Raw genomic sequence first — 16,452 nt, 5'->3', positions numbered from 1 at the left:
CAGTAAAAAACATCAAAAGACGTTAGAACCTCTGGTTCCTGTCATCAACACTGTAAAGAAATCTGACTTAGTAAGTTTTCCTACTGTGTACCATTTCATGTCAAACCACTTTGATTGACTGTTTACATTTCAGCAGTTTAGTTATGCAGTAATTTAGAAAATTACTGCATAATAATCTTTGTGAACACATGAACAGATTGTCTGGCTACTTTGTATCAGCTTGGCTTCCAGTTTGGCACATTTTGAATAGGATCATCTCCTGAATGAATAAGAGTAAGGTAATTTTTTGGAATGTGAATCCTATCTGATATCTTGTTTCTCGTGTCACGTAGCCCTTCCCCATAGCTGTTGAGGAGCCTGTCCCCCGGCGGCACGCCTCCATCCATGCCTCCATGGACTCCACACGCTCCAAGCAGCTGCTCTCACAGTGGAAGAGCAAGAATGAGAATCGCAAGCTCTCTCTGCAGGCCATGGAGGTGGAGGTAGATCCGAGCCGTTCACCTCAGCGCTCCATGGAGCTCCGCTGCAGCTCTGAGCCAGCCGCCATGGGCATGGACATTGGCCCCCCAGCCAGCCAGTACATGAAGCTGGCTGCTAGCTCTGTGCCACTGGCCAATCACAACCATAACGGAGTTGGAGGGTTAGTGGGCGGAGCCAGAGTGTCCATCCAGTCACGGCCGGGCTCCTCTCAGCTGGTGCACATCCCAGAGGAGACACAAGAAAATGCCTGCTCTTCTCTGCAAGAGGATAGCGGAGAGGCTAGCGATGGTGGAGGAGGTGGACGAAATTTGGCCCGATCGAAATGGATGAAAGTGGCAGAAAAGAGCACCGTCTGCAGGACTAACAGCCAGCCGCGCATTATGCAGGTGATTGCAATGTCCAAGCAGCAGGGAATGCTGCACGGAAGCCCAAAAAGTGAAAGCAGCGCACTTAGCTGCACCGGATCCATTCGCTACAAGGCACTGATGGACCAGGAGCTCAATGCAGGCGTTGTGCATGTGGAAGCACACCCAGAAGACAAACCTATTGTAAAGCTGGACAGTGGAGGCTCCTGGAGGTGGAAGCCACCCCAAGAGCGAGGCAGCATGCGCCAGTCCTTCGAGCTTAACGACCTCAACCGGGACTCAGAAAGCTGCGACTCCCTCAAAGACGGCTACGGCTCAATCGACGGCCAACGCAGCCTGCCAGACATGAGCAACCCCCCTCCTCATCATCATCCTCACTTCCACCACCACCACCATCCCCCCCACCCTCACCAGCAGGGCATCACCACCATCCGAGTGACGCCTGTGGAGACGAGCAGTGAGGCCGCCTCCGAGACGCTGTCGATCGCCTCAAGCCGAGATTCCACCCTCCAGCGCCGCAAGAACGTCAACGTGGTCCTGTTACCAGACAGAGGCCCCAGCCCGGACAACACCAGGAACCTGCCGCACTTTTTCAAATCCTCACCCACGCCCCCGCCTACTGTGACCTTCAAAGAGTGAGCTCAAGACTCTGCTTCTTTTCCCATATTTTCTGTTCCCAGAGTGGCCTTGCTCTATTACTCACAGTTCTCTATAGGGACAGATGGGAGCTAATACTGGATATCTCCATTGCCCCCTATTCTGACGGCCAGCTGGCTCCCTCTGACCCATGTAAGGCAGCATTGCGCATTTTCCCTGTTTTTGCCAGACTGTGACATTGAAAAAGCACAAAAACTCTTTTCGTCCCCGTGCCCCCGAGACTCCTTGGTCATTGTGGTTTTGTGATTTAACTTTTTCGACTGCATCGTTCTTTCAGTTTTATAATCACACCTATCACATGAAGAGACTTTAGTGTCGACACTACCTAGACAGTGTTTTTTTTTTTTTTGTAAACTCTCATTGTCCTTAATGAACATATGTGTTGCCTCAGACAACAACATGTGGGTGCTTTTGAGAACTAGTTTCCTATCATATATCAGTGTGAAAATACCTATATATATTTTTTTCTATGTAAATAATGGACCATATTATTCAGCCTCATTATAATATAACAGCTGATGATTAATAATTATCTTTACAGAATTGCAAGTACTGGTAACACTTGACCACAGGGCAGTGTTCATAAGGCTGCATGACACCTACATAACCATGGCATGACAACTGACTTAAGCCTACATAAACACGCCTTTACAGTTACATAATCCTTTTGAAACATACATTAAATACATTCATTAGCGAGTGCATAAATAATGTAATGGATGGATGGATTGATGGATTGATGCTTAGTGTGTACCTAATGATATGATCATGATTTTAAAAATGGAGAGTTCCGGTCCTAAAATCTGATTGGCTGAGCTGCATTCAAAGCCGTGGTAAAATACACAGTATACACACACCTATGACCACCTCACAGTAACTGGACTCTGTATTACTGTGCCACGTCAGAAAAAATCCTTGTGCTGTTAACAGATTAGTCTTTTACGCTAATGCTGCTTGCATGACCACCAAGTGTGTTGATGAAGAACCCGTTTTTTGTTTGAACTGAGGGGCTGACTGCTAGGCTTGAATTAAAGCACTTACAGTATGATTCGCTGTAAAACGGCGGAAAACAAAGTCAATTTCTCATTTGAATGACTTGCACGCCTCTGTCAAATGGCTCCACACTCCCTAAATTGTGTACTAGCTAAGTTTAGAAAATCTAGCCTCTACAGCCAAATAGTGCATCACTTGTCAAGTATGGATGATGTTGAATCCCAGATGACATTTACTTAGCTATATTATGCATTGTTGGGCTGCAGGATCCAGTATTTAAATTTCTATATAGTGCACTATGTAGGGAGCAGGGAGCAATTTGGGACTCAGCCCAGTGTTAGAAGAGACCACCACAGGATTGCCCAAAAAGTACTTATAAATCGAAGATTTTTGCACTGAACAGTGATGTGTTATCATACGTTAAAAAGGTAATGACATGACTGTAATACAGCAATGGGCGACCACATTTTTTCCACCTTCAGCATGGATGCTTGGCAATGATAACATACTCTAGGAACTATGGCTTCTTGGAGGACTACTTGTTTATGTTGATTATTATTAATAATAGCTTAAATTATTTTCAGAAAAATTGTGTACTTTATCAGATTTTATATTGGCCTCCACTTTCCATCGTGCCTAAGAACACCCTTACTTGGGCTAAAATTGCTGTAACACACTGTCTCTCATGGCTTATTGTAGAGCTGGGCAATAAAAATGTTATAACCAAAATTGATATAATTAGATATCGATACACATAGTGATAAATGTCAAATCATTGTTTCTTTCAAGTTTGAAGGCTGATTTTTGCTGTTTTAAACTATCCTTTATGGTTGGAACGTGAGAAACACTCACCAAATAGTGGAACATTTCACAAATTCTCTATGCTATTGTAGCAGTTTGAGAGGTGAACTGCAATATCTCTGATGCTCGCTGTGTAAATGCATTAACTGCAGTATGAATCTCTCACACCAGACAGAGTCCTCCTTTTACTGAGATTTAAACTGAAATCTGATTTTGTGTCTTGTAACATCAATTCGCCGTGTTGTGTAAGTGACGGCATGCTGCTTCAAGTAGGCCAGCTGCTAAAAACAGCTAGCCAGGAAAGATGGCGCTCTCCCGCTCTCCAATGCCTCACAGCTTCCTCAGTTTACTGTCGTTTAAATCAGGGCTGTAACTGCATGAACCCACTTCTTTCACTTTCGTTGCTCGGTAATGCACTAATACTAAAATATGACTGAGTGCTGTAGCACACAGCGCTGTTGTTGTGAGGAGCAGACATGATTTGATGCTGCTAAAGCTTCTTAGGATGTACGGAAAGAGGTGTGTTCACTGTAGGACAGTTACACCACTGGTCTCGTCACTCATACTCGATCACAGGAGAACAGATCTCCGATTACTGCACTCAAACAGGGAATGTATAACTCCACGAAGTATATCCCTCTCTATTCATGTCGAAAAACTCTGAAGTGCACCCTCTCCTGGCGACAGCAGAGTAGTGTTGCTTTCCTTGCAGTAGCGTTGCTAGAGCGTAGAGGTGTGAGTGGTCTTTTATCTCAAAAATTCGCTGCACGTTTCTTATAGTTCTATCGAGGGAAGTTATATCGCGATAATTATCGTTACTGTTTATTGCCCAGCCCTAGCTTATTGCTGTGATATATTTCCAGGGAACAAATTTGTCAAATGCATGATGTCTTAAAAAAATACCCATATTAAGAAATATCCATAATGAAAATATCACGAGGTATACGCCTAACATCACTGACTGTGTTTTCAATTCATTACATTATATGCTCATTACTCATTAACAAATGTATATAACAAATGTTTCAAAAAGATTATGTAACTATAATGCAGTCATACTGCATAAACAGCGGTTTATGAATATGAATCTGTCGTGGAGGCTGATTTTCTTTGTTTTCACATTGTTTTCAAGCTCACATAGCAAGTGCAACTTTTATGACAAATAGCATTTCTTGGAGTAAGTCTTTACATATGTTCATGTAGGTCTATGCAGGGCTGTTTCTAGCCGTTTGGAGGGCCTAAACAGGATTTTTGGGTGGGCCTCCAGCTTGTTAGCTGATGACTACAGTCAGTTAATCCCTTAAATAGCCAGAGCCCAGCCTTTTATTACACACTTTTATAACCTAAGAATAGCCCAGCCAGTTTGCACTGAAGTCCCTGTAGCTACTTAATAATAATATGTATTATAATACTTAGTATGTAACCAGCCTGGCATCTAAAGGAGTTAAGGGCTTACTAACAAAAATACCAACCACAACCTGTCTAATCTAATTGATGTACATATATAACTTGCTAATTTGCATATTGCTGATGATTGGAGGCTTGTTTTGGGTTATAAGAAGTTTAAATAACAGATAGCTATCTCAGCATTCATGATCCAGGATCCATGATCCTGACCTGTCACACCAATCTTACTTTGGTGGCAGCATTGCTTTTCAGTTATAAATGCACTGTTTTCTGTATTTGGAAGGTCTTTTACCTTTGTTAGTGATTCCTCCTTATGTCATACACCAATCAGGCATTATGACCACCTCCTCATTTCTACGCTTATTATCCATTTTATCAGATCCACTTACTCTATAGGTGCACTTTGTAGTTCTACAGTTACAGACTGTAGTCCATCTGTTTCTCTGAAACAAATAAGCATAATGGTGCAGTGATAACACAGAAGTGGGTAGGGGGCTTCTTGAAGGCCACGCCACCCTAAGCAGCTGCTTATGTCGCTTATTAGGTAGACTCGCACTGGGTCTACATTGCTTGTCATGAATGCTTATTTAGGTGTCATGAAGCCTTTTGAACTCTGCCCTGCAGTGAAGTGTTACCCATATACTTCAGACCCGTTGCTTTTCGAACAGTAGGGAACGTAACTAGATGTTTACAGAGGGTCAGCTTATATAGTGGATTTACCAAATGATATGGCACAGAGAGGGGTGCTTATTTTAGTACCCCATACACACTGTATGAGGTGACAAATGAAATAAATGAGTTATAGTTATTTAGCTAGTAGAAAGTGCTCTTTGATGGCTTTGAGACAATGAATTTATAGAAAAGATTTTGCCTTAAGCTGGGCGTCAAAACGCAAAAGAAGATTCAGACACGCTTCACATTACCTGCCTTTTAAACAGTAAACAGTAGATTCACACACTGTACCATCATTCATTTTATTCATCTTATCTCTGTGCTGTGAAAAATTATTTGCCCCTTCCCAATTTCTTCTATTCTTTGCATGCTTGTCACACTTGAATGTTTCCGATCATCATACTACTTTTAATATTAGACAATGAGTACATTTAGATGCACTCAATAATCTGATCATAATTGGATTTCTGCAGTTATCTGATTATTCAAGTGGTCATGTGACCATCACACTCTGATATCTTAAATCAGAGTATGGTCTAGAAATTAAGATTAAGAAAGAGCTGGATTTTAGCTCAGTAATCAGATTTCTCAGTGCTGTAAACTCTGACTCTGATTTCTTTCGGATTTATGTGAAAAAAGACAGCGGTGCTGGAAATAAGCAAGCACTGTTGCAGCATGATGGCAGCAAAACACTTTTGGAGCGACACTGAAACCAAATACATGCTTGACAAAGTGTAGAATTAAATGTATGTTCATATTTTCAGGTAAAACGTGTTTTTTAAAACAAAGCTGCAGCATGAAGTTTGATTTTTACATTATGTTTACGCCACGTCGTCTTCTGTGAGTTTACTAGCTAGTTCCAAAGCAGAAATCTGATTACAGACTGACTCATTTAGACCTGGAGTTTCTCATGCACGTAAACGTGTTCAGACAAATTCTGATTTTCTGCAGTTATCGGATTATTAAGTGCATGTAAACGCACTCAATAATAACCTAAGTGAAAACAAAATGCTGTAATTATGGGTTTCATTTATTGAAGAAAAACTGTTGTTCAGCCTTACCTGGCCCTGTGTGAAAATGTAATTGCCCCTTTGGTACTCAATCAACCAGTTAACGCAATTCAATGGACTATTGGGTTCAGTTTCACTAGCCACACCCAAGCATGATAACTGAGTGGTTGAAGCTGAAGCTAAAAATCTTTCAGATAGAACCTGTGTGGCAATGTGAAGCAGCTAGAAGGTCTCAAAAAGCAGCACATGATGCCACAAAGTCACTGGAATCTACCAGTCTGGAAAGGGTTACAAATCCATTGCTAAGGCTCTGGGACAATTGCTTTGTCACATGGGTGATATAGGCGTTGAACAAATCTTTATCTTAAATAAATGCGTTTAAACCTGCATTTTGTGTTTTCTCACACTGCCTTTATCTTATATTAAAATTAGTTGAATGATCTGAAACTTTTAAGTGGGATACATTTGCAAAAATAGAAGAAATCAGATGAGGGGCATATACTTATTTATGGCACTGTATGTATTTTTTTGGCTGAATTCTGCTTTGCTTTCTGTAGGCTTGTTCATTCCTGTGGTTTGGGGTTGTAAATTGTGTTCTCATGCGCTTGTTGTTGGGCTGAATAGCTACAGTGATGTTACCGTTGAATCTGTTTCCCTCTCCTCCTCCACATGTCTGGGAGGGCTCATAGGAAAATGAGTCACTCTTCCAACACTGCATTCGGCACAGATTCTCCAGAAGAATCACTGGCCATTTACAGCACGTTGCTTTCAGTTTAGTCTGTTTTACATCACAGGAACATTCGGCTAATAACTGTCATTCATAGAGTGCCTCAGAGAGATTTAGATTGAGCTATTGATTTCTTGCTTGTAGATTACAGTAATTGTACAAATATAGTACAGTGACTTCTTAATATGGTGCAAAATCAACAGACACATTTAAACTTTCCTTCAGATTCATCAAAGCGCTGTCAGCAGCGTAACTGAGTGACGGACATGATCTTGCGAAAAAGGTGCGCTTGCAATGCTGTGCAAAAGTCAGAGGCCATGCTTCATTTAGTTTCCGGTCAAAGCAGTCGTTAAGTACAAGTTATTCACTTTTCAGAAGATACTACAAGCTAAAAACTGGAGTTGCAAACTACAGACAGAAAGGGTCTCCTAACAACCACCTGGAATATCTGGTAGACACCGAAAACTGCCCTCATCCAATAACCAGCACAGCTTTTATCTCTGAGAGAGAGGAGAAAATCAAGCTGCTTCAGATCTGAAAACATCCACAGGTGTTTCTGTCCGTCCTTCCACTATGAGAAGACCACTCAGCGCTGTGGGTCTGAAAGGATGTGTAGCTGATCAAGAAGAACCTCACTGAGAAAAGGAGACTGACCCATCAAACAAAGAAGCTGAATGATGGACTGACCACCCTGGAGTCCAGACCTCAACACCACTGAATGGGTTTGATTACTTCAGAAAATCATCAACCAGCTGTGTCTGCAGATTCTCTGAGGAACCGAAAGTGAGTCTCTTGAAAAGAATAAAAGCTTCAATAAAGGACCCTGAAAATGAATGAAGTAATGAATGAACTAAACTAAAAATGAACTAGTTAATGACAATTAATTGCCTTCCACCCAACGACTACTGGGATAGGCTCCACCCCCCGCAACCCAGAGGGAGAAGCGGCTTAGAAAATGTACGTGTGACCATTAATATTGGATGGAATTGAAATAAATGAAGGCTGGACTATGACTTTTGCACAACGCTGGAGATGCCACACTTGGCCTGATTTACTAGTAAAGCATGTGATTGGTTGAAGTAATTCACTTTGACCATGTCACTGAAAATGTACAAGCAAGAAAAAGGCCAATGGGCAAGGCTGTCATTTGTTAGCAAGAGCAATCACGAGAGGAAAGAGTCTGCTGAAACTGTCCGTTTGTAACCTTACCACATTCTTTACATCTTGCTAATGCCATGTTTTATCTTCTTCTTCTTCTTTCGGCTGCTCCCTTTAGGGGTCACCACAGCGGATCATCTGCCATGTTTTATCTTTTACAAAAATGAAAAATGCCAAAAAAAGGATGTATTATTAAAAACCCAACATCTTCAATTTGGTGTGATTTTAATTTAGACAATGTACAGAATCATTTATATTAACTTATTGATTTAGGTCATTTTATTTATGTATTTATTTATCTATTTTGTTTCCTTCGAAATTAGATGACATTGATATACATATACATATTTTGGGTGGAGTGTATGTCTTGAAAGAATATATCAGAAGTGAGGCATTTAATTTTAGAGTTTTATATATGACTGTACAGTATAAATGTACCTTACATTATGACTTTAAACTGATCTTATAGCTGCATGGTCATTTGATACTGTATGTATTCTAACGCCTCTTTTTTTTTTAGTTTGGTTTGGTTTTGTAAATGATGCCTTTTAATGGTGATGGTTGGTACCTTGATTTACGCTCTACCGTGCATTCTGTCCAAACAAATGAGTGACCGCTGGATCTTTGTACCACTGTATATAGATATTTGTAACTTTGCCAGAGAACTCATCTAGTAGTGTACATTAGACAGATGTCACATTTGGATAAAGTGTCAAGCATTCATATGAGCATTCCTTTCCAGGAAGATTACAGGGTGGACATTCATTTGAGTGCCATAATAGAAATACTTTTCATACTTTCTCTGAAATAACGAGGTTGAAAATGTAAGAAAAGGCTTTTCGGAGTGAACTTTTAGAACACATATCTGGACATTATAGCCCTACTGGGCTTTGCTTTGTGTTTTGATTGGGGATGATATGTCTTATACATATTAAAATAAATGTTTGGTATCAAGGTTAAGCCGATTTGTTGAATTTTTACCATTTTGTCATATGTTCTTATAGAATAACAGATACAGATGACAACACAGCTGTGTTAATGTTTGTTTTCTGTCTTACCTGCTTTTACCTGAATGCTCAATATTTACCAAAAATAGCAAAACTTTTGTATTATTTTTAAAAAATAGTCATCAAATAGTCATTTTTCTGTAAAAATCTAGTTTACACGGATGTAGTCAATTGGCCGAGGTATGTATGTAGTCCAAATTTGGCTATTTCTTTGTCTGGAACTGGAGCAGTGAGGCTTACATTGCTAAAAAACACTAGAAGTCACCCAAATAGCCCAAATCATTCTGTAAAAGTACATCGCAAGAGCATCTCTCAATGCATTCAAACTGCATCCAGGTCTGGCACAAATGTGGCACAAATGTTCTGAAGTGGTTTAGGACACTGTATGTCTTATAGTGAAGTATAAAAATGGACAAAACTGCAGACATCAACGTCTACAGTAAACAATAAGGTCTATATTTACAAACCACCTCAGGAATAGGAGTGTGCATCTAGATAGTCATAAATCCGGAGGAATCTGCTCCAATTTCAGTCCTGCTTTGTGAAGACAAGCCCTGGTGTGTTTGCCTGAAATTGGTGACCGTGAAGTTTTGCTCATTTTTATAGCTCAAAGTTAGTCACACTGTGCTCTGAACATCAGTAAGCCAGCATGACCTTAATGAAGACCTGGATGCAGTTTAAACGGATTAAGAAAAGTTTAGGGAACATATTTTTACAGAAACGATACTTATTAGGTGACGATCTGCTGTATTATGTGCTTTACGTGTAATATTATGTTGAGTATTATGTGTTATAATACACCAATCAGGCATTATATTCTGTCCACCTCCTTGTTTCTACACTCATTGTCCAGTTTATCAGCTCCTCTTACTGTATAGCTGCACTTTGTAGTTCTACAGTTACAGACTGTAGTCCATCTGTTTCTCTGATACTTTGTTACCCCCTTTTACCCTGTTCTTCAGTGGTCAGGACCCCCATGGACCCTCACAGAGCAGGTGCTATTTGAGTGGCACTGCATTCTCAGCACTGCAGTAACACTGAGGTGGTGGTGGTGTGTTAGTGTGTGTTGCGCTGGTCTGAGTGGATCAGACGCAGCAGTGCTGCTGGAGTTTTTAAACACCTCAGTGTCACTGCTGGACTGAGAATAGTCCACCAACCAAAAATATCCAGCCAACAGCGTCCTGTGGGCAGCGTCCTGTGGGCAGCGTCCTGTGACCACTGATGAAGGACTACAGGATGACCAACACAAACTGTGCAGCAGCAGATGAGCTGTCGTCTCTGACTTTACATCTACAAGGTGGAATGACAAGGTAGGAGTGTCTAACAGAGTGGACAGTGAGTGGACACAGTGTTTAAAAACTCCAGCAGCACTGCTGTGTCTGATCCACTCAGACCAGCGCAACACACACATTAACACACCACCACCACGTCAGTGTCACTGCAGTGCTGGGAATGACCCACCACCCAAATAGTACCTGCTCTGTGAGGGTCCATGGGGGTCCTGACCACTAAAGAACAGGGTAAAAGGGGGTAACAAAGTATCAGAGAAACAGATGGACTACAGTCTGTAACTGTAGAACTACAAAGTGAAACTATAGACTAAGTGGAGCTGATAAAATGGACAATGAGCGTAGAAACAGGGAGGTGGTCATAATGTTATGCATGACTGGTGTATATATGTGATCTGTGTCATCTGTTTTATGTGACAAGAGGAGGACATTATGAACAGTAATTCCAGGCTGTCTATGTGCAAATTAAGAACAGCCGTTGCTTCTGTACCTAATTTGGCAATATTCCAGGAGCAGCTCTGTGCCTGGGCCTATATAAACATGGTCATTTTCTAAGTTGACAAGTCAGCAATGTCGTCTGTAACTGTGCGCACAACAAAGACATAAAGATCACTGCTCCAGAAGCAAGGCTGGCCTCCTGGTCCTGGTTCTAATGAAGGAACAGCGGTAAACATTCTATACCTCGTAGCTCCCTGTTCTCAAATGAACTATTTGATCATCTGATTGACTACATTAGGGGTGGAAAATTGGGACAATTTGATTTTTTCACTGAGCTTTTCCTCTAAAAACGAAAAGATTGTCACAAGATACAAAAGAAAGAGTTGAAGTTTCAAGTCATGTAGTGTCTTGGGATTATATCATCTTGGCAGTGCGCGCTGTAATTGCCGTCACTTGGTGAAATGAGGCGTTTTCCCAGGCTGAACATTTGTTTCAGCACTGAACAGTTGGTCTTACTCCTCCGGATACGTCCACAGCTCTTCCACCAGCCCATCTGTGAGAGTGCTAATCAAGAACGTTCCTAGCGTCTCACAGTCAGAGGCTCTTCCGCGTAGCCTCGGGTGACACACAGTGGACAAACATAGGGGTGCGTGATACAATGATATGTTATCATTATCGGGATAAAGCACCTCACAATAGACCTTCCATAACAAATCCCAGGTAATGTCAGTATTTATGTTCATAAAATAGTATTGATTGTATAGACAGTGTAAAGGCAGTATGTAGACAATGATAAACTTATCAACAAAATTACTGAGATTTGTTGAAGAAATGTTTATCATTTTATCAATGATACTGATGAAAATGATTTTAGTTGAACTGTTTGGAAGTCAATAGTGCAACACTGAAAAAATAGAATTACATTTCTACTTTATTGAGATAATCTAACCACAGACATACTGTACATAGTTTCAAAAACATCATGGTGATGGTGCTAATTTAGCAGCCCTATGCAGTTTTTAACATTATGTTAGCAGCATCACTTTCCTACATTGGGTTTAACGCTGTTTAACACAGCAAGTTAAGGGTAAAGACAAACATTTGAAGCTCTTAAACAGCCATTAAAGTAATATTATTCGTTTTTTTGTGTTGCAGTTTTACCTTGATTTCTTCAGTAAATCACTGAAGCCTGTCTCTGAATATTACTGGAGGAACCTGTTAAGCTACATTTACGTTACAAGCCTCATTGCTCAAATCCGATCTCTCTGACATGATGGTTCACATTTGTTTAGGTCAATGACTCAAATCTGTCATTAATGTGATGAACCGGCGTCCTGAAATGACCCAAATGAGCTCATCCAGCTCAGTAACGTCACGTGACTGAATCACTGCATCATCAGCACAAACTAACGAGCAGAACGAGCTTCGCTGAGAAGATCATTAACTCTGATCAGCTCTCAGCTTCATTATTAGAGCCAGACGAAGGAGAAAAAGGTGAGAGGAGCTGCTTTTCCACCGTTTACGGGCTTTAACTTCCGTTCGGCGCTGTTGCCATGGTAACGTTGAATGATGGTCCAAACGCAGTGGAATTAAGAACATGAATTCCGATCCAAGCGTCACATTAAGGTCACATGACCACGAATCAGATACGTATCCAATCTAGGACCACATATGAAAGTGACTGAGGTCAGATTTGAAAAGATCAGATTTGTGTCCACACAGTCCTGAAAACAACAGATCTGAGTCACATTAAGGCAAAAAATCTGATTTTTGTCACTTCAGCCTGGTAATGTGAACGTAGTTTTAGGCTCAAACAATAAGTTGTCCAAAGAGAAGTGACAGACAAGCTATACAATATTGTGTACTGCCTTATTCCTTATATGCTGTTCCGATTTGCACAAGACATATTTTCCGTAGTCTGAAATCTGAATGAAAAAAAGCCACAAGAAATCGACCTTTTTCCAATTGGATTTGGGCCACATCTGTAAGTTGGCTGTTGCATTTGAGAAAATACTACTCAGTTTGAAATCCAGGTCAGACTGGATTTCATGTGGTTTTCATGTTTTGCTTTGGGTTTTTTGTTTATTTATTTATTTTTTGTCCATAGATTTCATGTGGTTTTATCAGATTTGCTCATGTAGCCACATTGGTTGTCATGGTAACAAAGCAGCCTTAGGGGTGGTATGCCCCCAGCAAATATGATTATGGTCTGACTAACAAAAGGTTGAAACTTGAAATGAACAACTTGGACATTGTCCAACAACCCGATGTAGCCTCTTCAACTCCTTGAGACCACCGGTGGTTCCAAAATGCACTTAGTCATGTTCTTCATAACTTTCATATTTCATAAGCTACATTCAGAAGCTGGGCGTCGTGTGAGGCTGTAACTCTTCTCTCCAGTCAAATAGATGGTGATGTCATTTTAAACCCTTATAATAAAAGAAGCTGAACTCAGTTTGTTTTTCTACTGAAAGTCGACCCGTTTTTTCCCCAAATCTGGGCTATAAACTATAAATATATATAATATAGCGATATGTGTGATCATAAAGCACATGTCCATTGTTCATGTTCATTCAACTTCCTTGCTGAAGGTAAAGGCGATGGACTGGCCAAGTATGTCTCCAGACCTAAACCCAATTGAGCACCTGTGGGGCATCATCAAGCGGAAGGAGGAGGAGCACAAGGTGTCTAATATCCACCAGCTCCGTGATGTCATCATGGAGGAGAGGAAGAGGATTCCAGTAGCAACCTGTGCAGCTCTGGTGAATTTCATGCCCAAGAGGGTTCAGGCAGTGCTAGATAATAATGGTGGTCACACTAACTATTGACACTTTGAGCACAATTTGGACACGTTCACTGTGAGGTGGACTCACTTGTGCTGCCAGCTATATAGACATTAAGGACAGAGGACAGTAAATCTGCACTGCTATACAAGCTGCACACTGACTACTTTAAGTTATATCCAAGTTTCATTCTATAGTGTCGTCCCATCAAAAGATATATTAAAATATTTGAAGAAATGTCAGGGTTCACTCACTTTTGTGAGATACTGTAACTGTCCTAACATGTTAAACAAAACATAGCAAATAAATAGAAATTGTGGACTAATGTTTGCAGATAAATGCCATATAAATGATTTGTTTGTACAGGATGCGGTAACTTCTATTTACTGAGAAAATCAACAAAGCATGTAATTTTGTAATTTGAGCATGCAGTTTTATCATAGCATATCATGAAGGTGACTTCATGTATTGCAATATTACATTTTTGCCACATCACCCACTCCTGGCCTAATGCACTGACCTGAACCATCATTCATTAACAAATGACCTGTATTTGGCCTGCAAGTTGCATAAAAGCCACCCGTTCCCCTCCCCTGCCTTCATGTGTTTTATGCTGGAAGGTCTGTGGCAGTGTGTATGAAACGCTCTCCCCGGCTGCACTGAGTGCAGGGAAAGTGGGTCTAGTTAGCATTGCAGAATGCTATCAGCAGGCCTTAAGTAGGTCAGAGAGCTGACCTAAATTGGAAGAGAGGACTTGCTTTTCTGCAGCTTAAGCAGCATCCCTGAAGACCAAAGGGATTCTGTACAGAAGGAGGAAGGAGAAAGGCCTATAATGGATTGGGGTGGAGGCTATAAAAGTGAGAAGAAGGAGGACGTAGAAAAGAAAAGACAGTAACAGTAAGGCACACTGAGATTATGCATGGTCTGTTAAATGGAGGAAATAATACAGACAACAAAGATCAAGGCACTAAAAGTGTGGAAATGAGGCAGACAGATCTGGAGAAGACAAGTAGATAATTACCCAAAAATATATTCTCTTTTGTTAGCAGATTATGCAATAATTGTGCATTTTCACCGATTAGGCATAACATTATGACCACCTCCTTGTTTCTACACTCATTGTCCACTTTATCAGCTCCACTTAGTGTATAGGTGCTGCTGGAGTTTTTAAGCACTGTGTCCACTCACTGTCCACTCTGTTAGACACTCCTACCTTTTCAGTCCACCTTGTAGTTGTAAAGTCAGAGACGACAGCTCATCTGTTGCTGCACAGTTTGTGTTGGTCATCCTCTAGTCCTTCATCAGTGGTCACAGGACGCTGCCCACAGGACGCTGTTGGCTTGATGTTTTTGGTTGGTGGACTATTCTCAGTCCAGCAGCAACACTGAGGTGTTTAAAACTCCAGCAGCACTGCTGTGTCTGATCCACTCAGACCAGTGCAACACACACTAACACACCACCACCACCTCAGTGTTACTGCAGTGCTGAGAATGCAGTGCCACTCAAATAGTAACTGGTCTGTGAGGGTCCTGACCACTGAAGAACAGGGTAAAAGGGGGTAACAAAGTATCAGAGAAACAGATGGACTACAGTCTGTAACTGTAGAACTATAAAGTGCAGCTATAGAGTAAGTGGAGCTGAGAAAATGGACAATGAGTGTAGAAACAATGAGGTGGTCATGTCATGTTATGCCTGATTGGTATAAGTAAAACAAAGTCACATTCACAGCTTTACTATATTGTGCTTGGTCTCATATTTCACACCTTTATAAAACTCATCCAACTCATTGGCCCAGTGCTGCTGAATACTACAGTAACCAGGTTACTGAAAAAGTCTAATGGAGCAGATACTCTGTACAAGAGTTGAACATCTGTTTTTCTTCCTTTTGCACAGCACTGAGAATATGAAGTATTAAGGTCTAAAACAGATTTTTTCCATCCACTTCTATAGTGAAATATTCAGTGTGAGTCAAATTCTAACTGTGGCTTGTGTCATAAATGTAGTCTATGACTAAAACACTTCCAATGTAATCAGCAAAGCTGTCTACACCAGCCCTGAGCGTCAGAGCTATGCATTTTTGTGAAGGACTTTCTGTTTTTGTTTTGATTTTCCATCACATTGTGTTGCATCACCAACGATTCTCAACAAAAAATACCGAAATGAGACAGTTTATGTGGAAGTTGTCAGCATGCTGAAAGATTTTGAGAATTTCTGTAGAGCAGAATTGCCCATCAGTAAGGTCTTCCAGGTTTGCCTGTCATTTATGGAGCATTGTGATGTCATAAGTGCTGCGTTTCACTTGTGGGCCATTGTGATGCCATATGTGTAGATTGTCACTTAGAGGCCACTGTGATGTCATAAGTGTAGATTGTCACTTATAGGCCATTATGAAGTACAGTCTGCCACTTATCAACCATTGTCATGTCATAAGTGTAGCATGTCACTTATGGATAGCTGTGATTTCATAAGCACTGTGTCACTTATGGACCATTGTGATGTCATAAGTGTAACCTGTCACTAATGGACTAATGTGATGTTATAAGCAGTCTGTAGAAGATAAATTTACAACACGAAAATGTAAGATAGATGTAACAACTCCTCCTCACTTTTGGATGACTTATTGCATGAATTGACATTGGGTTCATGGATCCAAACTGTCCCTGTG

General features: G+C 40.9%; 1 protein-coding gene across 1 annotated transcript in view; it reads left to right on the top strand.

The window, feature by feature from the left end:
• The window catches only part of plppr4a (phospholipid phosphatase related 4a), a 55,792-nt gene extending 49,641 nt beyond the window's left edge, over nt 1–6,151 (top strand). The window contains exon 8 of the mRNA XM_017721165.2: nt 333–6,151. Coding sequence (XP_017576654.1) covers nt 333–1,484 — 1,152 coding nt within the window. The 3' untranslated portion in view covers nt 1,485–6,151. The remainder of the gene's footprint in view (nt 1–332) is intronic.
• Nucleotides 6,152–16,452: the final 10,301 nt, after the last annotated feature.

This window comes from Pygocentrus nattereri, chromosome 17, assembly GCF_015220715.1.
Source record: "Pygocentrus nattereri isolate fPygNat1 chromosome 17, fPygNat1.pri, whole genome shotgun sequence".
Classification (NCBI taxonomy): domain Eukaryota; kingdom Metazoa; phylum Chordata; class Actinopteri; order Characiformes; family Serrasalmidae; genus Pygocentrus; species Pygocentrus nattereri.
Note: the sequence above shows the minus strand (reverse complement) of the source record. Positions and strands in the feature narration are given on the sequence as shown.